This window comes from Zootoca vivipara, chromosome 2 (genome assembly GCF_963506605.1).
Source record: "Zootoca vivipara chromosome 2, rZooViv1.1, whole genome shotgun sequence".
Classification (NCBI taxonomy): domain Eukaryota; kingdom Metazoa; phylum Chordata; class Lepidosauria; order Squamata; family Lacertidae; genus Zootoca; species Zootoca vivipara.
In genome coordinates this window covers 103520902-103547191 of record NC_083277.1, presented here as the reverse complement: position 1 = coordinate 103547191, position 26290 = coordinate 103520902, and the positions used below count along the sequence as shown (strand labels likewise).

The following is a 26290-nucleotide window of genomic DNA, read 5'->3' as shown; positions in this document are numbered from 1 at the left end:
AAGACAATTGTTTGAACTAATTTTATTGTTCATTTTCAGATATAGGTTCTGGTTAATATGCTGTGTTCTGTGCTGAAACATTTTTGAAGTTTAGTAATATTTTTTTGGGGGGGGGCTTTGTTATTTACCATGAGTATACAGCAATTGAGAATAAAAATTCTAGTTAGTGCTCAGCCAGAAATCACTTCCCTAGTTTTGAACCTGAACGGTTAATTCACTCTGTTCCCAACCTTTCCATAGCCTTTGCACAGCTTATTGCTGACTTATCCTACTTTGAGGGTTAGTTGTTTATATGATGCAGTTTTGCTATCAGTGGACCATGCTGTATTATGTGTATTCTTTGTATTTTTAAAAAGATATTCTGACCCTGTCAGTATATGTTTCTGTAGACCGTGGGGTGGACATTATTGGTCAAAGGTAATCTGTCAGGGCCAGAGACAAAGGTGGGTGAGGCCACCCCCTTTTCTTTTTCACTTTCTGCCCCCCCTCTCTCTTCCACCCCCATTTCTCCATTTCCCCCCTCCTTGCCTTGCCACCTGCCAAAGTTTGGCTGACGACCTTTGCTATACGCCTTTGCTATAGTTCTTCTATGAGAACCCTGTATTTCACGTACCAATGCACGGTCTGAGTTATTTTTTATATATAGTATATATAAAAACCACTTGTACAACTATGTATACATGATAGTAGTCAAAACCACAAATTGTGTTACTATTACAAAAATGTTTCTCTTGGGCTTTCCTTTTTTTTTAAAAAAAAAAAAAGTTCACATAAAGCATTTAGGAAAGGTTTTGATCTAATCTGTACCTTCCCCCCATAGGCGTTGTGAATTCATTGGAATATGTGATTGCAGTAGTTCTGTTTAGCCCAAGTCTAAAACTATTTATTTCAGTTGCCTCTTTTCTAGCATACCTTTTCATTTATTATTTTTGTATGTACTATAGGTTGAACTTCAGTTTCAGTTAAACCGCTTACCCCTCTGTGAAATGCATTATGCCTTGGACAGGATCAAGGACAACAGTATCCTCTTTCCAGATGTCAGCATGACTCCCACAATACCTTGGAGCCCCAACAGGTACAAAAATACAAACAGTTTGATACTGGTCTCTGGTATATTTAAATTATATTGCATTCTTTGTAGCAGGTGCCTCAGACATGCATCTACACTAGAAATACCTCTTCTGTAGGGTGCAGGAACAGGACATGAAGTGATATAAACAGGAAAGCAAACTTATCCTAGAAAGGAAACTTTCTTTGTTCTCTGTAATATCAAAAGTCAGTTGTAAGGAATTGCATTCTTATGGCAGAAGCAGCTTAACTTTGTCATTTGTCCTGAATGTTAGTAGAGTGTGATGGGCAACCTTTTGAGCTTGGTGTGTCAAAATTTGCCAAAAACCCGAGCATAACTCGGGTGGTGTGTCACTTAAAAAAAAAAGTAAAAAAGGTGTTTCCCCTTTTTAAAAAAAGGAAAAAGGGGAGGAAAAAAATTATTACAGTTTTTTTTTAAAAAAAATATATTAAAAAGGGGAAAAATAAGGCAAAACCCAATGTCTTTCCCAGTGGGACTCTGGGTTCAGGCCTTCCTCCAACGGGTCTGCCACTGGGGAGGTAGGCTCAGGTTGGGCCTGTGCTGTGCCTCCTCGTGGCCCTCTTCAGCCCACCTCTCCCCTCATTTGGCTATGCTTGTGTGGCGGCGGGGCAACAGGGAGCTAGTACTCACGCTGGGGCAGCTGTAGTGAGGTCGGGGATTCCCTCCTCCAGAGCTCCGGTGCATTGCAGGGTTGGCTGCTCGAGGCTTCCAGGCCCTGGGGCTTTGCCTCGCCGCTGGCCTGACGCTCTCCTCCTTTGCCTGGTGGGGTTGCTGGGGGGGGGGTCCGGCGGCTCCCCGCTTGACGCACTGGGTGCCCCCGGCACTCCCCCAGAGCGACAGCGGTGGCGGTATCGGCAGCTGTTGCAGTGGCGAGGTCGGGGCCTTCCTTCTCCCTCTCCATGGCGCCAGCGCGCCTCAAGGTAGGTGGTCTCAGGCCTCGGGACCCCTTAGCTTCGGCCTGGTGGGGGGCATTGAGGGGGGGTTCGACGGATCCCTGGCCGCTGCTCTGGGCTCCCCCGGTGTTTGTGTGCTGGCGGCGGCAGCCCTGGCGGCTCAGAAGCTGGTTAGGGAGCGCAGGCACGCTGGCCATTTTCAAGAGCTCTGTGGCAGCGTGCCTATCACCATTTTGTCTCTCTGAAAGTCCACAAGGCCCCCAGAGATGCGTCCTTCTCGGCATGCAGCCGCATGTCACGCGTGTCATAGGTTCGCCATCACTGGTGTAAACAGTACAATAATGTGGGGTTGATGTAATTTTTGTTTCAGGCATGTCTTTGAGTAGTAATTTCTTTCTAAACCACGATGATTTGGCGATGCTAAATGTCTGCTTTCTATTGTACAGACAGTGGGATGAGCAGTTGGATCCTAGGCTCAATGCAAAGCAGAAAGAGGCTGTTCTGGCTATCACAACACCACTCTCAATACAGTTGCCTCCTGTTCTTATCATCGGTCCCTATGGGACAGGCAAAACTTTCACTTTGGCTCAGGCAGTCAAGCACATACTCCAACAGCAGGATACTAGGTGAGGTGGCCCAATATATAGATATTTAATTGGAATGCAAATGCCAAACTTTAAGAGGAAGTTAGTTGTATAGAATCTCCATCCAGCTTAAAAAAAACCCCATCCATCATTGTTTTGTATATATATATATTCAGGAAAGAACTCAACAGTCTAAAAGTGTAGTCTCCCCTTGGAAGAATGAATTAAAATTGACATCATGTGGAACAAATGCATTGCCGTATATTTAGAAAGCTGTGCACTGTGTGGAATTTAATACCGGTAGCTATCTTTATTTTAAAGCTACATTAGGATTGTGTACAATGTTTTTTTTAAAAAAAACCCTATGTTGAAAGTTTAAATCTTCCCACAGAAATTAGTTAGAAGCATCATTGAGCCATAAAATTTGCAGACTAATTTCACTGAAAGAAATGTGTGAGGAAGATGGCCACTATTTTTTTTTTGTACTGCTTTTGAATGATTTTCTGTTTCTTCATTGCTTTTTTATTTGCACCATTTATTCCAGCAGGATTCTCATTTGCACCCATTCTAATAGTGCTGCTGATCTCTACATAAAGGATTATTTACATCCATATGTAGAAGCAGGCAATCCCGAGGCGAGACCTCTCAGGTATTTTTTTAAGGCTTATTACGTATCTGTACAATATCTTAAGAAAAGGTGTCTATTCGAAATAGTTTTGAAAAACCTCAAAGCTTTTAAGTTTATTGGCATTTAAAAACAATGTTGCCTAACTGTGATACAGTAACTAAAATGCGAATTGGAGCAAAGTCAACATGTTTTTGTTTTGTCCATTAAAGATAAAGACATCCTTTTTTAAGCTTTACATATGTGGATATATGTGCTTTTCTAACTGAACAAATTTTGATATGATCTTCTAAAAAGCTACTAAGGTGTAATTTTAAGGCGTAATTTTAAAGAAAACTAGGTACTAATTGGATTTTGGTGGGGGGTTAATGGTATTTTTAAAATCAGAGCAACATTTCGAGCAAATGGCTGAGAAAAGAAGCAATATATTTTAAAAAATCATACAAAATTAGTTCAGTATCAAGCTGTTTGTGTATTAAATGAACTTGTCATAGATATTAGGAGAATAAGCAGAAGAGAAATCACACAAGATAATTTTATTCCTTCCCGTGGAGTCAAAAATGACCCCTTGGAAGACTTTGTGTATATTTGTATCTGGAATACCTAGAAAATTGCTTAAGACTAGATTTAATTTAAGCCAAGAGTTCATTTAGGCCAGGCATCCCCAAACTTCGGCCCTCCAGATGTTTTGGACTACAATTCCCATCTTCCCCGACCACTGGTCCTGTTAGCTAGGGATCATGGGAGTTGTAGGCCAAAACATCTGAAGGGCCGCAGTTTGGGGATGCCTGATAGGCTGCAAATCCTGCTATTAAAATGTGATTGACCTCTGCATGTAGTCAGGGCAATAGTCTGTCATGGAAGGAAGCTTTCTGCAAGCAAATGTTTCGTATGTAAAATTAGACAAAATTTCATCTGAAACGACATTGCTCTAGTCTTGTTGCTACCTTAATTCCAGCCCTAGGCTCTTGGCACACATATTCCCCCCCCCCCCCGCTTTGACACTACCTTGGAATTACAATGCCTATCTTCCTCTACAACTCCATAGGAAAGTAGAGGGGGCAGAGCTGTCTTGAGACTTCAAATCCAAACCTTTCCCAAGAGCAGGAATCCCACTTCTCCTATAGCAGAACTAGAAACACCTGAGCAGATCTCCTGTAGCAGAACTAGAAACACCTGAGACTCTGGAGAGCTGCTGCCACTTGAAAGAAACAGCACTGGGCAAGATAGGCCAACGGTCCAGTGAAACTTCATGGACGCTGCTTGTGCCACATTGTGCTTTTTCTAATAGAGATACACATAGAGATCCATTTTGCAATCAATCTAACCACCTCATGTTAAAATCAGTTCCTCCTTTCTCTTCCACCCTGTCAACTTCAAAAGCCTCCTAGCTCAATGTTCTGTTCTCCATTACTCTCTCTGATCACTTTGGCTTCTAGGCACCCAAGGCATATGTCTAATGGTCGTGTGGCCCTTTGTTGAGAATCATAGACTCCTTTGTTGCACATCATGGCCCGCCATGTCTCCAGAGCATCTTAACCATATCTCAGGACCGATAAGCTCCTCCACCCCCAATTCGAAACACACAGGATTTGAAATATTCAGCCAATTGTCCCTGTTAATCAGTGATCCACAGAGTCTGTGACAGCTGCTTTTGAATGTTCGTAATCCCATGTTGGAAGGATTATAGATTTATATCCCATCTTCCCGTCAGCTCTGTTGCATACTGCTTCTTTCTCATCCACTTTATCTTCCTAACACCCCTGTGAGGTAGGTTTAGACTGGGAGAGAGTGAGTGGCCCAAGATCACCATTCACTCATTGGTTGAGTGAGGATTTGAATCCGGGTCACCCCAGTTTTAGTCCTTGAACCTACTGGTTCTCTGGATTCTTCTGGGTCCAGTTTAATCACCTCTCCTATAACAGTGTTTCTCAACCTTTTTTGGGCCAAGGCACACTTGTTCCATGAAAAAAATCACGAGGCACACCACCATTAAAAAAGTTAAAAAATTTAACTCTGTGCCGCCCTATATTGACTATATAATTATTACTGTAAGAAACACTTGCCAATTGCTGTGTTGGTTGCAATCTCCTGTAATAAGGCTTCACAAGTCGCTGATTTCTCTGCCAGCACAATCCTTTGCTCAGCAAGTTTCAGGTTGAGCTCATCCAGCCAGCTTCTTTAAGTTTGTCTAAAACCACCCTCCCGTGGTGGTGGCTGTTGAGAGCTGCGCTCGCCCCGCGTCGTGACCCGGCCGGCTTCCTTTCCGGCGGGTCAGCGTTTATAATTGGCGGCCGCCAGGCACGTGACAATGCAAATTGCCCTTCTCGTCGCCGCACGTCGCGGCACACTAGTGTGCCGCGGAACAGCGGTTGAGAAACGCTGTCCTATAAGAACATTTGCCTGCTCTTTTGAGGGTGATCATCAGATACCCTGGCTTGTAGTATGTCAGTTATCTTAGTTGAAGGTGGCTGTGGGCATTATTGGACCTAGTTATTCTGTATATAGAGTGCATCCTTCAATGAAAAAATAGGTGGAAGTGAGAAAAACAAGTGGCAAGAGAAGGTGAGGAGGGAGAAGGCGCACATGAGCAGAAGAACAGGTGTAGAAAGGAGTGAACTAAGTAACCAAGGAGCAGAAGGAGGAGGTGAAAGGAGGTGGAGGAAGTAAAGTGGGCTTGGGGGATGGAGGAAGGAGAAGTGAATGAAGGAGCAAAAGGTGGAGTAGACTGGGAGAAACTAGGTAGGGGATGGCTGACAACACTGCTTCTGACTGAATCAAATAAAAATTGCTGTGCATTTAAGTGTAGAACACTTCAATCATACACATGTCCATTCAGAAATAACACTCATTAGTTCAGTGGATCTACTGTCAGGTAAGTGGGAATTGGATTGAAGCTAAAGTGTAGCTGGTTACTATTTTAAGGTCACGTAAACAAGCCAATTATTTTCTGTTTACGGTACTTCAAAACATGTTGATATACTACAGCCAAAGGGATTATCCACTTGTATTTGAAAAACAGATTTATTAGAGGATTGTAGTATTGGCATGCTAAAGAATGGAGCTGAAGCATTTTTTAGTATACACTCAGTTGTGTGACATGATACACCAAAGCACTCAACTGATTTTACAATCATTCGTGCGCGCACGCGCACACACACACAGGCACTCAAGTGAAAAAACAAGAAAGTTATGGCTGTTTTACTCTTGAAAAAATTACTTTGTTTCCTCCAAAACAAATTTTTGGGCAAAAATTAAGATATTTTCTTCTATTACAGGGTATATTTCAGAAATCGCTGGGTAAAGACTGTTCACCCAGTTGTGCATCAATACTGTTTGATTTCAAGCACACATTCCACCTTTCAGATGCCCCAGAAAGAAGATATTCTTAAACAACGAGTAATAGTGGTTACTTTGAATACTTCACAATATTTATGTCAGCTGGATCTTAAACCTGGTGAGGAAATATACATGAAAAAATATTTTAGTATTTCTCTCTTTGTGATTTAAAAATCATGTATTTGTGTGACTTTCTGTGCAAATTGGAGGAAGTGGTATACTGTTCCATGTCTTATCTGTATAAAGCCAGTGTTTTTGTGTATGGGTACAGGCAATCCTTGTTTTGCACAGAGGTTCTGTTCCAGACCCCCACATGCATCGGTGGAGCATGCGTAAGCCTGCTCTGCCCCTTTTTGTGATGTTTCCGTGACATTTTGGGCTACTTCCGGGTTTGGCGCATTGTGTGTATTTGCAATCGTGTGTAATTTGGATGTGCCTTAACCAGGAGTTGCCTGTACTCACTGGTATGGAGAGCCAGGACCTCTTTTTATTACTTCATATACAGTCATACCTCGGTTTAAGTACGCCTCAGTTTGAGTATTTTCAGTTTAAGTACTCCGCGGACCTGTCTGGAATGGATTAATCCACTTTCCATTACTTTCAATGGGAAAGTTCGCTTCTGGTTAAGTACGCTTCAGTTTAAGTACTCCACGGACTGTCTGGAACGGATTAATCCACTTTCCATTACTTTCAGTGGGAAGGTTCGCTTCAAGTTAAGTACGTTTCAGGTTAAGTACAGTCTTCCGGAACCAGTTGTGTTTGTAAACCGAGGTACCACTGTATGCACATGACAAAAGAGACAAATATAAAGCCCATTTAACTATTTGCAAAGCTAGTGTGAGTACTTACATACAACTGTTCACAAGAAATAAAAATGTATGGGGTTTCAATTAAAAAGAATAGTCCACAATTTTTTACCTGTCTTGGTCAATGAAACCTCATTGCATAATCATAAGTGTTGAAACACTGGATAGAAACTTATACTATTGTACTCATCCCGGTTGTGCGATTTCTCAAAAACTAATAATCACACAAACAAATGTTTTATGCCTGAACCACATTTTTCTATTGGCAGAGCAATGTTACCAGGTTGTTTGAGTATTGGCACTACATTTTGGTTGAAGGCAGGATGAACATTTTGGGAAGTAGGCATTTTTCACAATCTAGTTAGCTCCTGCCTTCAGTGAGAGCCAATGCCCAACCAGCCTGATGACCTTGTGCTGTCAATGGAAAACTACTCTTCAGGTAAGCGCCAAGTGTACTTCCTTCACAGGTGAAAGATACTTTCCTTCTACTCTGAAAATACTTTGGAAAAGTCCTTTGTTGGGCAAGATGTTTCTGGTAGAAGAGATAACATTATGAGCAGATTTTACCATAGATAAGGATGAATAGTTTATTATAAGAAACATATTCTAACAGGGTCCAGAAAATCCTCATGGATAAAACTCTGCCAGAAGATCACTCTTTGATTGTTTAAAGCAGTGTTTCCCAAACTTGGGGCTCCAGCTGTTTTTGGACTACAGCTCCCATCATCCTTAGCTAGCAAGACCAGAGATCGATGTGATGGGAATTGTAGCCTGAAAACAGCTGGAGACCCAAGTTTGGGAAACACTGGTCTAAATTATTCTACCTCTTTACCTTTGATCTCAACTTTGGTGGGATAGATTTGGAGGAGATTTCTGTTTACTGAGAATAACTTGCCAAAATGTAAGCCATCTTACAAGATGCATCAATTGTGTTGATTAGGTTTCAGTCTGTTCACAGTCCTGAATCTAAATGTTTTGATAGTATTAGCACCATTTTTATCACTTGCTACTTAACATTTTGTCTGTTTCTGTTTTGTAGGGTTTTTTACACATATTCTGTTAGATGAAGCTGCACAGGCAATGGAGTGCGAGACTATCATGCCTCTAGCATTAGCAAGTAAAAATACAAGAATTGTCTTGGCTGGAGACCATATGCAAGTAAGACTGTGTATTATTGAACTTACCTCATATAAATCTTTTCTTCAGGGAAATGAAAATTACCAACAAAGTATATTTGCAGATTACAAAGTAGCTCATGCATCAAACCCTCCAACAGGTAGTGTGGTGCAATAAAAAGAATAGAGTCATAAAGTCTCTGTTTTAAATCTTACATTGGCCATCAATTTACTGGTTGGCCTTAGGCAAGCCACTTCCTTTCAGCCTTAGTGACTCTCTATACTAAAATGTAATAATACTTGTCAGACTCGTAGGACTTATCAGTTGTACATACAGTGGTACCTCAGGTTACAGACGCTTCAGGTTACAGACGCTTCAGGTTACAGACTCCTCTAACCCAGAAATAGTACCCCGGGTTAAGAACTTTGCTTCAGGATGAGAACAGAAATCGCGCGGCAGTAGGAGGCCCCATTAGCTAAAGTTAATTAACCCAGGTTAAGAACAGTTTCAGGTTAAGAATGGACCTCCAGAATGAATTAAGTTTTTAACTTGAGGTACCACTGTACGTGCCTTTACAAATAAACTGTTGACAACGATTGAAGTTCTTCTGTTGTAAAAAGGCGGCAGGATGAGAAAAATTATCAAAGTTGATACGGTGTCAGACATGAAAAGTAGCAATATTTATTGCTTGCTTTTCACCGATAAGGAAACAAAACACTTGACAGGGGGAGAGATGCTAGAATAGGAAGAGGAGTGGACTAAAGAAGTGAACTGAAAGTAAATGGAAGGTTTCAGAAATCAAGCATGAATCAATCAAAGAGGAGAAAAGAATGTTCTTTAGCAGAGAATGAAGCAAGAAAGCATACACCTGTGCTAGTTAGGGAGAAGATCAAAATCATGGTTGCGGGTCAGCAGGACAAATAGATTGAAAATAAATGGTGGCAGAAACAATAGCAACAGCAGAATCAGATGGCTGGAAGGAAAGAATAGAAAACGAAAGAAGGGAAATGGAGGAGAACAGATTTTTAAAAAACAGAAAATTGATGAATTAAGGCACAGTAAGCCATTTGGAAATAACCAGTACAGTATAACCAGGGCTTTTTTTCTCATGGCACGCCCTGTTACTCCATACCAACAACTTTTTTTTAGAGCAATGTCATGTCAAGGATCAAAGAGAGTTGAGAGAGAGAGAGAGAGTAAGAGAGAGAAGGGGAAGGAGGAAGTATGCATGTGGTCTCTGAGAGAGAGATGCATTTGGGCAGAAAGAGAGAAGTTTGGTTTTGTATATGTGTTGTGTGTTTGAGAGAGGGATGCATCTGTGTCTGTGGTCTGTCTTGTGTATGGTGTGTGTACTGAATGTGCATGTATACAAGCCATTGTGTATTATTTCCCTAAAAATGGGAATGTTCCTTGTTGCTAGATGGCAACAGCATCATGTTGTGCTTGTGATCTCCACAATGGGGATCACCAGAACTTAGCTGACTTCCCTCCATTTACTCTCTGTCAGGATGTGTGAACTAGGAAAAGAAAAACCTTGAGCTGATGAGCTATGGCATTTTGTGCAGTTAAATATAAATATATTTTTCTCCTCGTTTAGGAAGAAAGTCATAGTACATAGGTATCTCATTCATGGTGATTGAACACTTTGCTTGTGACCTTTTTGCAGTTTCGAAATTAAATAATTATGGATAAATTATTATAAGTTCGTCACAAGTTTAGTAAAGTGGGGAGGGAGTACGGGAAAAGGGGAGTGTGGGAAGCAGATTTTACAATTTTTCAAGAAATGAGTACCAGCACCACTTTTTAAAACAACAACAGAAAAAAAGTATGAAGTGGTAACTCAGAACAAGATTCAGAGTATGATCACTAGGGATGAATCAAAGGGCAGCCCCACCAGAATGCTAAATAGCTATATTAGAAGTGGAATTGACATTAATGTTAAAATGACTCTGAGAGTAAGAAATGAAGAAAGAAGAGATGTTAAGTGCATGTGAATAATAAAAGAGAGGGAACGGAGGCAAATAGGCTATCACCAGGAAAAGATGAATAGGAAAGAAAGCATGGATCACAAATCCCACATGAAAAATATAATGTGAAGATGTGAAAGCTCACGTGTGAAAAGGACAAAAGCGTAAAATTCTATGGTGTGGTCTTTGAGGGAGACAGAATTGCTAAGCTACTATAAGAATTTTTTTTGGCAGGAATCACAGAACTGCAAAAGGTTAGCTTAATTTCAATAAAAGACATAAATTTCAGAGGGAAATGTGTGGATAAGAGCAGTCTTATCACACGTAGAATAAAAAATTGCAACAGAATAGGAACTGAAAAAGAGGGCAATTGTGAAAATGATTATTAAAGACAGAGAAGGGTCAGAGTAATAGCCCAATGCCTTCACATAGGATGAGGACATGTTGTGAGGTAGGCTTCGGTAGAGAACCTCCTGTGTGGCAGGCAGCTAGTGGATGCATGATCCTAGCAGCTGCCTGGCCTTCTACAGACTGGCGTTGGCCCAGTGGGATGAATCAGCTTCGCTGGCTGGCTTTTGTAGGTTGAGCCTTGGGGCACACCTGGGAGAAAGCATTCCCTCTCTGGTGCGCTCCTAGATTATAAATAGGAGCCCCCGACATGTCCTCATCTATCCAGTACTTCTCTCTGGGCCACAGGAAATGAGGAAATCACTCCAGTTGTTGTTTTTAACAAGGAAGAGTGTGCGTGTGCTCAGCTTGTTCCTCTTGTAGTTTTAGGACTGGGATGCCTTGTCATGAAATATATATAGTAACCAAATACAGGCACTGGATTCTCAGGTTTTTAGATTTGGACTGAGACAGGTCTTTGCTTTGGGGCTACAAGAGCTGCAGACATTGCTAATCATGTTATTTTGCTGCCTGTGGGTACAGGGAGCAAGCTATGAATAAAGTGTCATCCTAGTTGTTTCTTCACCTTAGTTTAAGACACTTAATGCCATTTCTATGGATTTGCAGTTAGTTTTTCCTGATCTTTTACAACACAGCATGAGATCATGTTGTGCACAGACATGATCATTCAGTTATAAAGCTCATAAATAACATTTTCTTTTCGTTTTTTCTCTGATGCAGCTTAGTCCTTTTGTCTACAGTGAGTTTGCCAGAGAGAGAAATCTTCACGTCTCGCTGCTTGACCGCCTCTATGAACACTACCCTGCAGAATTTCCTTGCAGGATCTTGCTGTGTGAGAACTATCGCTCCCATGAAGCTATCATCAAGTAGGTGTGAACTTTTTCACTGTATCACACTTTTTGCGTGGCTGATGCAAGTGTCTAATAGAAAACTTTATTTTTAAAGTCCTTTGCCATTGCAGTCCCAAATTGAAAACACTCTTCTAGAAGTTTCATTATAATAAAACACTAGTTTTTATGTTAAAATGAACATAAGAACATTATTTCGTGAAGCTTAGAATGACTTATCAGGGCTTATCAGGGCTTCCTTAATTGTGGTTGGTACAACTGAAGCTGCAGCAAAATTTTAAGAAGGTTGACAAAAACTGGTCTAGCTGATGCAGATAAAGGAAATGCACTAAGCTTCTAAAAAAGTTCAGACTTGGCAGATAATCATTTGATGTGTGGAAGAGATTTATTCAATATTTTTTTAAAAAATTGGCTCGTATTTGGTCTTGTTTTATATTAGTTATGTGTTGATTTTGGACAAATCAGTTGGGAGTGAATCCAACTCACAAGAGAAAGTGAGAGTGTAAGCATCAGTGAGACTATGTTTATAATACACTATTTGGGCTCTACTTGTTCCCTGCATAAAGCGAAGACACAAGAGCATGGGTTGGCAACCTAAGGCCCGGGGGCTGGATCTGGCCCAATCACTTCTCAATCCAGCCCATGGACGGTCCGGGAATCAGCGTGTTTTTACATGAGTAGAATGTGTCCTTTTATTTAAAATGCATCTCTGGGTTATTTGTGGGGCATAGGAATTTGTTCATTTTTTTCTTCTTCAAAATATAGTCGTCCCCCCCCAAAGGCCTGAGGGACAGTGGACTGGCCCCCTGCTGAAAAAGTTTGCTGATGCCTGCACAAGTGGTTGCGGTCCTATGCCCACCGCAAAGTAAACCTTGCTAAGTTCATAGGATGACACAGAAAAGAGTTGAAGTTGGTGGGGTTGCACAGGTGGTGTGACAATGCTCACGGGCATTCCAAACACCAAGTGTCGCCATTGGTTCTTTGGGGGGGGGGGGAGAGCATGGGGAGTGAAGTTTGGTCTGGATGTGGTGGCAGAAGGCTACCGTTGGGCTACCCACTCCCCACCCCCAAAACACACCTCATCCCCTGTGCTTGGCTCCCCCTCTCCTCCATGCTCAGTGTTCGAAAGGCAGGTGAGCAGCATCTGTGCTGCCCCACTGGCTGCTACTGGTTGTAAAGCAGTTGCTTTCACCATTTATGTGAATTCTAACAGCCTTATTAATAAAGACATTTATTTCTCAGTTAAAAAATATGAGCAGAGAAATGCTCCAGCAATTAAACTATAAATGTCTTTAAATGAGTACGTTGTGTGTGTGTGTGTGTGTGGGGAGGTTAAAGCTCTCAGCAATCATAACAGACCATATTATAATTAATTAATTTTGATGTTGCAATGCCATAAAGAATCTGGAAAGCTCCAGAGGATTTTGCACAAGATTCATGGTGTGCTTAAAAGCTAAAAAGATGCACATGTGTTCCACATCACCCGTCATGTTCGATTTTTCTTATCTTAAACATCATGCCTTATTAATGTGTACATTTTAAATACCCTTTAATACACATTTAGTTATCAGTGTCTTTTGTCTCTTGCCCTTTGTAATATATCAGACTCTCGTCTTAGGTGCTCTGTGTTCAAAATATGTTTGAATATTTTATCATAGACAGTAGACACATTCTCCCTGGATAGGAATAGATTGTTCATCCTAATTTATATGTAGAAACACCACTGAAGTTAAATTAATCTGTCCAATGATTATTTTAAAAAGTTGGCACTCCGCAGCCCTGATCAGGAACAAGTTTTACAGAAACCCCACCTTCTTGTTTTTGCATTTATCTTCCAGGGTGGGAAAAGGAAATTTAGGCACATGAGGATGTTCCCTTTCTGTGACACTGTGTGCTTTACTTCTGTTTCTGTAAAATGGCTTGCTTGCTACCTAGCAACAACACCCTGCTTCCTGGGGCAGGAGAATGAAGGAACAGAGTTCTCTTCCCACAGGGACAGGTAGAAAGGAGTGCAAACTGGGAAATAAGCTTTGCCTGCCTCCTTTTCAACCTCATTCAGTCTTTCTGTGGGAGAGGCATGAAAGTGCACAACGGCCTATATGTCATTTCTCCCTCCTCTTTTGCCATCCCCATTCTTGGGAAGGAGCCGTTTTTCACTGTAAACCTTATTCTATTTATTTATTTATCTATTTGTTTATTGTTGAGTTTTTAAAGCAGCACATAGCTTCCATATTTTACTTTGCGTTTTACTCCATTGCAGTTACACATCTGAACTTTTCTATGAGGGCAAATTGATGGCAAGTGGAAAGCAGCCAGCACACAAGGATTTCTACCCGCTGACTTTCTTCACGGCGCGAGGAGAAGATGTGCAAGAAAAAAACAGTACTGCTTTTTACAACAATGCAGAGGTAGCACTTTGGTTTCACCTTTAATTGCTTTCTCAATAATCATAATTTTCACTCCACTTAATCTGCTCCAGAAAGTATTTTTTTTAAGAATGACTTGTTCTTTGTCTTAGTCTAAGACCCTAAGAAACAGAGAGTGCTTGCTTTAAAATTAGTATGACTTCTCCCTAAGCAAGGACCTTTTCACATGACTCTCAAGCCACACACTGTTTTGAATTTCAGCCCACGATGAGGTGATGACAATCGTATCATAAGGATGTGCTGATTGGCCTTTTAGATGCTAGTGCATGAGTGTTTTTTTGGCTGTTTGGCTTTTTCGTTTGGCCACCTCAAGTTGTAGCATTTGCTTGAAGAGGCATGGGATATTTTTTAGATCTTAGCCTCTAAGAGTTTTATATAGCCAGGACCTACAAATTATTCTCCAGAGGTGGATGAATACATGCCATGGATTGGTAACGTTGTCCTCTTGCAGCTGAAGACAGGAAATTCAGATTGTTCTTGGTTATTGTTTGTCATTGGTTAAATCCTCGCTGTATTCCTACAGCAGAGGTTTTTAGTGTTCATGGTTTAGTGTTTTTATTTCCCAGTAGCAGGATGTTACAAATAAGTGAAGGGGAACCTGCGACCACTCACCCCACACCCAGATAAACTAAGTAAAGTTGAGGCACTTAAAAAAACAAACCAGAAACTTTGTTTTCACTCAAAAGAGTTTGTATATAGACACAATACTTGTTTGAAACAGACATTTCTAACAGTGATGTTTAATAACTGTGGTAACTCAGTGCTTACACCCTACCATGGGAGAGAGAAATTCTTTCTAGGATTGCTTTTCTTTTATCCTATCCAAAAAACCTCCAGCCTCTCCTATAATCTCAGCCTTCCCCTTAGCTAGGTTGAGCGTAGTCTGCCTTCAGATAATCTTAACTCTGACTGGGAGCCACTTCACAGTCTGTTCTCTCTAATGGATAAAACCTATCTGAGTCTACAATTTAACCAACTCTCCCAGGGTTGTATAGGATTTGTGTGGCTCATGTTGTGGAGTGGCACCTGAGACAACCTGGAAAATGATCAACTGGTACTTGCCTCTGAGTTGTCCTCCTCAGATTTCTCAAGTGCTACTTCAGCCCACCCATTTGCAGGCACCTGTGAGAATCTGACAACTTACAGGTTGGTATGTGATTGGCGGACCACAATACTGTAGTGTCGTGTTACAAAAACAATCATTGACAAATTTGTGCATCTTTATTACCCGGAGCAATTTGTGCAATGTTGATTCAGTGATTTTGAAATGAAGTCAGTTGCATTGAGCCATAATGAGGCCACCTGCAGTGTCCTGTGACCCATTAATATGCAGCATTCAAAGTACTGTATGAAGAAAACAAATCTGTAGTGAAAAATGAAAAATCCATAAATAGGCATTAGAACTATCTAATTCAACAAGTGACTGTTAGCTTTAGGTAGTTTAGGTTCCTTACTAATTTCATGAGCCCTTCTAATAGCTTATGTAAAGCAATTATGGATACACCTACAAACTATCGTGTTACGATCATAGGGGAGGATCATGAAAATATATATGCTTCTGTTAATACCTGTTTTGAAGTATTAGATTTTATCCAAATTATTTATACCAGACCAGAAAAAGCCAGTGCTTAGCATGATAGCATGATTTCCCCCTCCCCTTCAAGGTGTTTGAAGTTGTAGAACGTGTGGAAGAACTGAGGAGAAAGTGGCCTGTAGCCTGGGGGAAACTGGATGACGGCAGCATAGGTGTTGTAACACCATATGCTGATCAAGTGTTCAGAATTCGGGCAGAGCTTCGGAAAAAAAGATTGTCTGATGTCAGTGTTGAAAGAGTGCTAAATGTTCAGGGTAAGTAGCACCTGTATATCTAAGGATCTGTGAACTTGGCAGAGAATCTGAAACAACCTCAAAGTTATCGGCAGCTTACATGACTGTATCTGATGTTTTATTTAAGTTGCAACCCTAATAGCTGTTGAATATAAAGCAGCTTTTACTTCGTGTTTGTACCTGGCGATAATAAAAGAATTTATGTAATTTATATCGTAGTTACAGTTAACGCATAGCTAAATATATAGGAAGTACTATTCCGACATGGTCTGCAAGTTGTAACTGCTGTTTAGTGTCATTGTTAAGCAGGGCCCACAATTTATTGCCACATATTATTGTTCCCTGTCACTGAATGCCAAAGCAGCAACACACTTTTTTTGTGTAACTGCATGGGACATGATCCCCAGTCCTATCTGTAGGGGGCTTTTCTATTTTCCCCTACAAGGGCACACACACACACACACACACGGATTCCCATTTTATGTGTAGTTAGTTTCTCTGCTAAAAGAAGAAAATTTGGAAGCCTCTACATGTCTGATGCTCCATGCATGCATGCATCATATTATGCATATATTGTTGTGCATTGACATGGTATTTTATGAGTGGGTGGCTTATAAATATTTTTATAAATAAAAAATATAATAGAACAGGGCGACTGGCATGTGGCTACCCAAATATCACCTTCCCTGACTATTGGCCATGGTGGCTGCAGGTGAGGGGAATTATAGTTCAGCAACATTTGGAGGGCCACAGATTAGCAACCCCTGTTATTTCTTGGGCTCCAGCTTCGTAATAGTTCTACTGTTTTCCTGAAAATGGATTCACAGACATAGTATTCCTATATGGAGTCCTATGGTTGAACTCTAAATTAGTATGTTCCTTTGCAGTTTCACAGACTAAGTAATTATTGTGAAGATTAATTGATGGGGCAGTAGAAATTAACGACTGCAGCCAAATTATCACTGTTAACTGTCCTATTATGGCCTGTCTTTTATCAACTTAGAGGGGTTTAATGGCTAAGATTAATAATGGGGATTTTCTTTTTAAAAAAAAGATCTCTGAACTTAATGTCACACACATTTAATAGACGTTACTGGTGAAACATAAAGGGTATAAAGCCAAAAAAGATCAAGCATAATTACTGCTAGAGTAAAAGATGAAGACTTTGACCTGTAAATGATTCTGGCTACTTCTAATGCATTTTCAAATTGTTTAAACTCTTTTTTTTAGTACAAAGCTTTTTAGTTGAGCACTAATTATCCAATTGCCAGAATTACATGGTTGTATGTCCAGCAAAGAAATTGGCTAAAATTATCTCAGACTTTCCCCTCTTCTTCAGGAAAGCAGTTTCGAGTGTTGTTTCTCAGCACGGTACGAACACGGCACACATGCAAACACAAGCAAACACCAATAAAACGGAAGGAGCATTTATTGGAAGATTCAACTGAAGACTTGGATTATGGTTTTTTGTCCAATTACAAACTTCTCAACACAGCCATAACAAGAGCACAGTCCCTAGTAGCTGTGGTGGGAGACCCTATTGCTCTGTGTTCCATTGGAAGATGCAGGTACACCAAATGTGGGGTGTGAACAAACAGTGAATAGGACCTTTTCTGTGTATTTGGTAATGGACAGTTTTCCTGTAGTTAGAAAATAAATCCATTGTCATGCTTATATGTGGGCTGTTCCCCACTAGGCTGGCTTCTGCTGACTTTCCAAACATACTCAGATATTTTGAGGCTTAGAGAAAGCAGCATCCTTGACCCTCTATCTATCCTGGCCTGTAGTTTAGGGCCTGTCATTAATACCTAAGGGATTGCCATCTCTTCTACCAGTGTATATGCTCCAACACAGAGTGCAATGAGACTGAGTGTTTGGGAGGCTTGAATTTCATTGTGCACAGGTTGTACAATGACAATAAAGGTATTATTATTATTATCTATGTACACTATTAGGCCCAGATTGCGCTGTTGGAAATAATAATAGATTTTTTTTAAATGCTAAAAACAGCTTAGATGGGTCTGTTTGGCACTTGTTTCTTTTAAGATAAGGAGCATATTTTAATTGTTACAGTCCTAGTACAAGTGTGCAATTTCTGAAGAGTCTACTAGCAAAGGCAAAAACCTTATAGGAGTTCTGGCACTAAGTCTTCTGTGACATAATATGTTTTAAGAAATGCTGTCAGTAAACCTTCCTAATGGTTGAATGCTGATGTTTATTATTTTAGAAGCATGCAATACCAAGTAGTCTCATAATCAAATAGTACTGGATTCAAAGTGACTAATAGAAGCATAGCAGATTACTGGCTTAATTTGTAAAATTTGTATGTAGCAAACAAGCAACTTAAGTATTGTTTTTCTTTTGGCTTCTTTAGGAAATTTTGGGAAAGGTTTATTGCCCTTTGTCATGAAAATGAAAGTCTTCATGGTATCACATTTGATCAGATCAAGGCTCAGCTGGAAGCTTTGGAGTTAAAGAAAACCTATGTATTGAATCCGCTGGCTCCTGAATTTATTCCACGGGTGTTGCGACAGCAGCATTCATCACACGCTAACAAACTACAGCAGTCACCACCAAAGGTAAAGTTTTACCTGGGACAAAGCTATTAAGAGCTTGCAAGGCTCGATAGGGGTACCTGTTGAGACGTTGTATGGCTGCATGGGCAAAACTGGTAGTTCTGTTTCCCTATGTGAACAAAGAGCAGAAATCATACTGGGCTGAGGAGTTCCTAATATGACCGGGTGTGTTAAAATTGTTGGCATGTACCTGCCTTGAGAGGCAATGGAGTGCGCCTCCAAGGATGAAGTCAAAACTGCTGCATTAACAGCACTTGAATGACCTCTCTGGGGCCAGGGCCGACCCTACGGCAAGGCTGGGTGGTGCAGGGTGCTGGGCCGCCAGACAGCCACGCTGGGAAACCGGGGGGGGGGGGGCGCAGGAGGGATCTTTGCACCAGGGCGCCAGATATGCTTAAGATGGCCCTGCCTGGGGCAGAAGCCTGGGCATTGTGTATGGAGCTCCTGGGCAGCACGGATGACAGCCTTACTGATGTGGTTCCAAGGAAAGCAGAGCAATAAGTTTGGCACCAGTTTGGCTGCAGGAGTTGCTGGAAAGAGATGTACAAGGGACTCCACTCCGGCTTTGTGTAGGGTCCACTCCTTAGCCTTTTCTTCTTCCAAAGATATCCCGCAAGGCAGTGGAGGTTTAGTATTCCTTTTCCTAGATGGGCTACTTTCCCAGCTTGACAATCCGCATCCGCATCACTTCCCTCTACAGCAAGTGCAGAAACCACCTTCTTGACCATTGGACCCACTATTGGTCTTACCTGCTCATTCTGCTGGAGCCTGTTTTTGCATGCAAGGGTTTGAAACCCATTGGCTACCCTCACTTGGTTTAGCCAGCCAGTCAAAGCTGTTCCCGGGGTGTGGCTGCTGTTGCATGCTAACAGCTTCTAGGAGCCTCCCCTACAAGAGGTACTACCCCTCCCTTAACACCACATACACACCCTGTGTGTTAAAATAAAGTTGTTACTACATAATATAATTTTGCTCCAGATATAAAGCAGCTATCTAAAATGTATGGCAATAAGTCAGCTAAAAGCTGGTAGAATTGATGTGAAAAGTATAATTCAGTACCTTACACTTTTCAGGAGATGATACTAATAACAGTGGTTACTTGCAGCCTAGAAAACTGTTACAGTGCAGAATTCATTTACCATTTACTCATTATTGCACTGATACAGTGTTCTTCAGGAAGCCAAACATATTTATCTAAAAGGCTGTAACAATAACATGCTCCTATGAGAATTGATAGTGGCAGGAATTGTGAAAACCATACAATGGCCCTTCCTTGTGTTTATGAAGAATAATATTATATTCTGTATTTAGTTGTCAAGGGTATTAATAAGACTTATTACTTTAATTGACCATGTTTGCTGTGATAATTAAAATGAGTTGTATTAGATCCTTGGAAAACAATCCCATTTTACAAGGCTTCTCAAAATGTTATGTTTTTGTCGCAAGTTAACATCTACATGAAAACTTCAAATTCATACTGTTTTTCATTTACATTTCTTAGATTTTATTTGATAGCGCAGAAAGGAATATCTTTTGTGAACCTTTCAAAAAGAGTTATTATATTTAGAAATGCTCATTTAACAAAATTCATTATTTTCTGTAATATAATGAAGCTTTTAAAACCTATTAATAATGCTTTGAAATGTTAGTCTTTTAGGAAACTGCATGTCCAAAGATTGCTCTTCATTTTCAAGATCCATATTAATACAATTTCCATTTCTGCAGAAGTTTCAGTAAGGTGGACAAGTTGGAACTTTGTCATGTTGGTTTTTAATTCGAAGATAGAATCTCATAATATTTCTGACATGCATTGTAATATAATAAAAAGAGGTTTTCTGAGACACAAAGAAAATTATTTTAAAGGGTACAGTTAGTCATGAAATTAGCTGCTGAAACCTACAATCTTCCCACAGACCCATTTTCTTTCTTTTCTCATTGACAAAGAAACAGTACATGAAAAGTACATGCTAAATGAAATTTCAAGTTGCTAGTATACCTGAATTTTAACATAGAATCCGAGGGCCAAACTTGGATGTTATCTACACAAAAATGTAGGTTTGATCCTGTTTTCTGCAACAACAGAGAATGCAGGGGTAATAATAGGATTGGTGAGATGCATGGTTTAGTTCTCCTATACCCATGAATGCCCCTTCCCATATCCAGACTTGTGTTACAAGTGGGAAAATGGGTAGGGAGCCCTATGTTTCTCTTGGCACAACATTGCAGAAAACCAAGTAGTTGTTAAGAACACAGTTGTGGGAAATTAACACTGTGTTTGCAGTAGGTTGATTAAGTCTGTTAACTAGCCTTCTGGGTTTGTGTAAAAGCCATGCTGTTACTGTATATTGTAATATATTTTAGTTTTGAAGAAAAGCTTGGAGCCAGAGTAGTGAAAGAATAAGTCTGTGTTTAAATGGAAGGTATTCATAGAAACCATCTTGTGATGTCCAGTCTTGTATATAAATCTCCAATCCTACATTAACCAGATAACCTGCCAGGGTGTCACTACCATAAGAGTCAGAGTAGGGCTTTCGTTCTAATTACTGTTCTAATTACTGGAAAGGCAAGCCAATGATTCAAACCAGGGTTTTCCAAACTTGTGTCTCCAGCTATTGTTGGACTACAGTTCCTATCATCCCTAACTAGCAGGACCAGTGGTCAGGGATGATGGGAATTGTAGTCCAAAAATAGCTGGAGACCCAAGTTTGCAAAACCCTACTTTAAATGTAGCTGCACTCAGGTACCAAAGAATGGTGAAAGATGTGCACCAAGATAGTCTCTATAATCAAAAGAGACTATCTTGGCCCAGGTAGTAGTGACCTATTTATAAATGTGTAGCAAATCTAAACACAGTGAAATATTTGTAGTATGAATTGTAGAATAAAGGTAAAGGTGCCCCTAACCATTAGGTCCAGTTGCGGACAACTGGGGTTGCGGCGCTCATCTTGCTCTATAGGCCAGGGATCCGGCGTTTGTCCACAGACAGCTTCTGGGTCATGTGGCCGGCATGACTAAGCCGCTTCTGGCGAACCAGAGCAGCGCATGGAAACACAGTTTACCTTCCTGCCAGAGCGGTACCTATTTATCTACTTGCTCTTGATGTGCTTTCGACCTGCTAGGTGGGCAGGAGCTGGGACCGGACAACGTGAGCTCACCCCATCACGGGGATTCGAACTGCCAACCTTCTGATCAGCAAGCCCTAGGCTCTGTGGTTTAGACCATAGCACCACCCGCATCCCTAATTGTAGAATAATTTATTCTAAAACACCGTTCTTTGTAGCTGCAGTCAGCAAGTCAGAAAGAATCAAGCTGAATGGAGATAAAACTCAGAACATGATGGGTTAAAAATAAAAACACTTTTACTCACTTTTCAAATAAGTCTTATTTGATCCAGAAATCGCTGTGTGACCACAGGCGGAGAACTCTGCAAGGCTATTTTGAAGAGCAAAGCTGCATTTAAAAAAATCACCAGGTGGTGCAGTGTTAGATGCAGATAAAACAATGAAACAAGACAGGCTTTCAAATCCATTTGTTCACAGACTTGCTGTTTACATTTGGAAATAAAGCTATTTTAAAGCAACTGTGATAAACGTGGCAAAACAAATGTCAAAGTCTCTCTTATGGAAAAAGTTGTTAATTAAACCATACATGTGTAAAGAAATCACGATACCAGATTAAATAATGTTTTTGTGTCTGGTCTTTGAAAATATAATTGCTTTCTTAGTTTATGAACATTAACAAACCATTATCTTAGTTTAATAGGTAGTGAAACGGTTTATAATTTTTCTTAATCCATTTTATTTGTAGTTCACCTGCCTATAGACAGAGTACTGATTAATTTGTTCAGATTGCTGCAAAATTGGATAGAATTTGCTTTTTCCCTGAGAAATTCATGTTCTTAAGCATCAGTGAGTTTTCGCATTTGATGCTTGGCCACATATTGATAAGCAGGCGTCAGTATCTTCTACACTATTATCTATGAACAGCAGATATATTGCTTATTTAGAAGATGGCTATGGATCTGAGGTTAGTTGCATCATGACCTCTGAATTTATGTTTGAGCCACCTCTGACATTGGCACCTTAGCTTATACTATTTCACCATTGGTTTGTCTTTCCATTTGCATATATTCAACTGTAGTGTGTAAATATGCTCAGAAAGCGAACAATATTAGATATGTTTGACTTGACAAAAACTGCTCATATTGTAGCCTTATTGGATTAATAATGGTTCTTTAAGTTGCACCCGGGCAGGGACAGAGACAGTCAATAACGACACCGAGGGTTGAATCCAGAGAAAGAGTTTAATCTCGATATCGAGAGACTCTTGGTGATCACCTTCACGACAAGAGTAAAGAAAGACAAATTTGCAAAGATTCTTATACACTTCTTGGGCTCCTTCCCCCCTCCTCAGGAATCCACTCTGTAAGAGTGCGCATGCAAGAGGGTCATAGGTTACAAATACATATATGGATCTTCCTGTGTCCTGTCATTCTCATAAGCACATGCTGACTCAACAATGCTACCCTTGAATGTAGGGGCTTGAGTTCCTATCTATCTTCCCTGTTCTGTGCGTCAGACTGGTAGCATCCGGCAATGCCAGCCATCCGGCCTTGATAGCTAGCAGGGCATCTTGCTTGCTGTCGAATGTTTTCATTACACTTTAACACAGAGACACTAAAAGCATTTTAAGGAAAAAGCATCACAGGAATATGGGGGCTAAGCCACACAGTCAGAATTATACAGTCAGAATTATACAATGCAGTCAATGCAAACTATAGGATCAGATTTAGCTCAATAATCCAATTAGCAAATCTCTCTCCTCCATTCCCACCTCTTGTCTTCGGGCCGACGGCCTTCCGTTGCGTCCCATGGTGGTACTGGTTGGTACCAGGGCTATAAATTGAGGCATTAGCATTCGGGACACCATCTTATGCATCATATTTTGCAAACATTGCAAGAAGCAGGGGATACACAAGCAAATGAGCAATAAGATTAGCAGAGAACCTATTAACATCCTAAGTTGGGGAGCCAATCAATCACCAATCACGGCACCAAGTCAGTCAATCCAGACATATCCCACATGTTCCAGGGTTTGAACCTGCATATGGGCGACTATCTGCTCTGGAGACCACTGATCTTTTCCCCACTGCTGAGAGCTTTCCCCCTGCAACTGCCGCTATGTCAGCTGATCATTTTCCTCTCACGGGGTGTGGTGGCAAGCGACTCATAAACCCATATAGGGGGAATTAGCCAGGCAGGACATGGTAGGCTTTAATATCACAGACCCAATATGCCACTATGTCTCCCTGCCGTAGTACTGGTACAATGCACTCTCCCCTCTTCCGCTTCCCAAATCAGGGAGTTAAGGCTGTGGGTGATGCCATGTTTATGGGTTGGGTCTGAGCTTTCCACCAAGGATGGTGGTGGCATTGTTCTTTCATGTATCATCTGAGAGATTGGGCTGGCTGCTCTCTGTTGTCTCTGAGATATTAAATTGAGCACATGGAATTTTCTCTTCAGTTTCTAAAATGATTGCATGAGTTTGTATGCATTTACTTATATATTTATGATATTTTTGTATAATCCTCAGGGCACCCCACAGTCCTATGAAATGTTAGGTTAAAATATAGTGTCTGGACTGAGATCACCCAAGAAGTATTGTGGCATAGCAGGAACTTTAACCAAATTGCAACATACAAGGACAATAAATAATTTTTTATACAGTTATTTCTAATCTTGACCCCTTAGCATTGGGTAGATTCTAAATATTTATCAGAACTTAAAGTTTTGTCTTTTGATGTGCTTCATTAATTATCACCTTTAATAAATAAAATCTAATTAATTCACTTTGGAGGAAAGTCCAAGTCAGTATTGATTATTTCTTGTATAGTTCTAGTTACAGGTAGGTAGCCGTGTTGGTCTGGCACATGAAAGCTCATACCAATGACAAACTTAGTTGGTCTCTAAGGTGCTACTGGAAGGAATTTTTTTTATTTTGTTTCTTGTATAGTGTTATGGTTACCTAGTTCTTACTGAAGCAGAACTTAATGTTTCATGATATACCAGTTTCACTTTCGAGTTCGCTTAATCAGTTGTGCATTCAAAAGGCTAAATTTTCTAATTTATCACACTAGTTTCTAGTTTATTTAGAAAATAACAATTTCTAAGTTGGAAGCTTGTGTCCTATTTCATTTTTATTATTTAATTTTTGTGTAATATGTATAGCTTCTATCACTTATTGAGCTTCTGTGTGCTTTATAGAAATTAATATTGATACCTCAAGTCCACAACACTCCATTAGCAGGGATACATACAACTGGATACAATCTTTACAACTCATTTTATACTAAGCTATATAGCTAGAATGACTTTATCACTATTTTTTTTTTAAAGGTGAAAGGCCACCACCATAATCAGAACGACCATTTTCAAAGTGATGGAATTGGTAAGCACCTGGTGAACTATTGTTGGTGGGGATCATTGCTGATTGGTTTCAGATCTGCTTATTTTCTCAGTGGAAATGAATGTTTTTGGGTGGTGAGGAGGAAGGATCTCAGAATAAGGATCTATGGACCTGTTTGGAATGTTTCTCATGGATTGTCATAAGGAAGCATTGTTTTTCCATACTCCCTCCCTGTGGGGATAAGGAATTAGTGACCAGATGAAATATCCTATAGCATTTGAGGCATCTTTCCTGATTCTCAGAAATAAAACTGAAGGAATTTTAATTTCCCAGGATTGGTGGAGATCCAGAACACAGATAATAGGGGAACCCCTCAATTTGTTTCCTCTTGCAGTGTGTTTACAGAGGGAGGAGTGGGGAATGAGTGGGATCAAGACCCTTTCTGTCTTTCTCAGAGATCCTTCTAGTGAGGAAGGATTAAATCTGAATAGATGTATCAGCGTATGAATTTATGGCTTGTTTAAACTTGGTGGTTACTAGTGTGACCCAGTTATCTTATTATTATTATTATTATTATTATTATTATTATTATTATTATTATCACCATCAATAATAATCATTTTTATTAGACTTTATAAAAAGAAATACAAAACTTAATATCAGATATCTTTTTTGTCCAACATTAATCTAAGTTAGATAAAAACATGACAAAAAGGAAAGAGAGAGAGAGAGAGAGAGAGAAAGAAAGAAAGAAAGAAAGAAAGGAAAAAGAGATAGAAAAGAGCTTGGTACATTAGCAGGTTTTAAGATTAACCAGCAGAAAATGAAAATACTATCGAGGAATATGACAACAGAAGACCAGAAGGCTTTGATGGAAAAAACAAGGTTTCAAATCTAGCTTGATTATTAAAGTCCACATAATAGTGGAGATAATTCTATAAACGCTGTACACATGAGAAAATAAAGACCTCGCTGAAATGCTAGCTATATTTCCAACAGGAACCTACTTTTCCTACAAAGTATTGGGCAAATATTGACAAAGTATTGGGGAAAGTATTGACAGTCCATAACCTTCACATCCATGTTGGATTTTTTGTTTTGTTTATTTTCCAGTTCAGCCCAATCCTTCTGTTTTAATTGGAAATCCTATCAGAGCCTATACTCCTCCTCCCCCTCCTCCCCCTCCTTCTGGGCCTCATCCCAACCTTGGGAAATCTCCTAGTCCAGTTCAAAGGATAGATCCTCACACTGGGACAAGCATTCTTTATGTACCTGCTGTTTATGGAGGAAATATGGTCATGTCTGTGCCTTTGCCAGTAAGTATACCCTTTCATGTTGATGACATCCTCTTCAATTTGAAAATGCTTGGTCGGGGCTTTT

General features: G+C 40.3%; 1 protein-coding gene across 3 annotated transcripts in view; it reads left to right on the top strand.

The window, feature by feature from the left end:
- HELZ (helicase with zinc finger) overlaps positions 1–26290 on the top strand; it is a 113129-nt gene that overhangs the window by 59562 nt on the left and 27277 nt on the right. For 2 of the 3 annotated variants that reach the window (XM_035104007.2, XM_035104008.2), the window contains exons 13-24: positions 945–1075; positions 2430–2609; positions 3112–3216; positions 6471–6649; positions 8377–8495; positions 11549–11694; positions 13937–14084; positions 15767–15950; positions 17269–17497; positions 18304–18508; positions 24901–24952; positions 26024–26226. In XM_035104007.2, coding sequence (XP_034959898.1) covers positions 945–1075; positions 2430–2609; positions 3112–3216; positions 6471–6649; positions 8377–8495; positions 11549–11694; positions 13937–14084; positions 15767–15950; positions 17269–17497; positions 18304–18508; positions 24901–24952; positions 26024–26226 — 1881 coding nt within the window. The remainder of the gene's footprint in view (positions 1–944; positions 1076–2429; positions 2610–3111; positions 3217–6470; positions 6650–8376; positions 8496–11548; positions 11695–13936; positions 14085–15766; positions 15951–17268; positions 17498–18303; positions 18509–24900; positions 24953–26023; positions 26227–26290) is intronic. The other variant, XM_060271978.1, reaches the window with a different exon arrangement.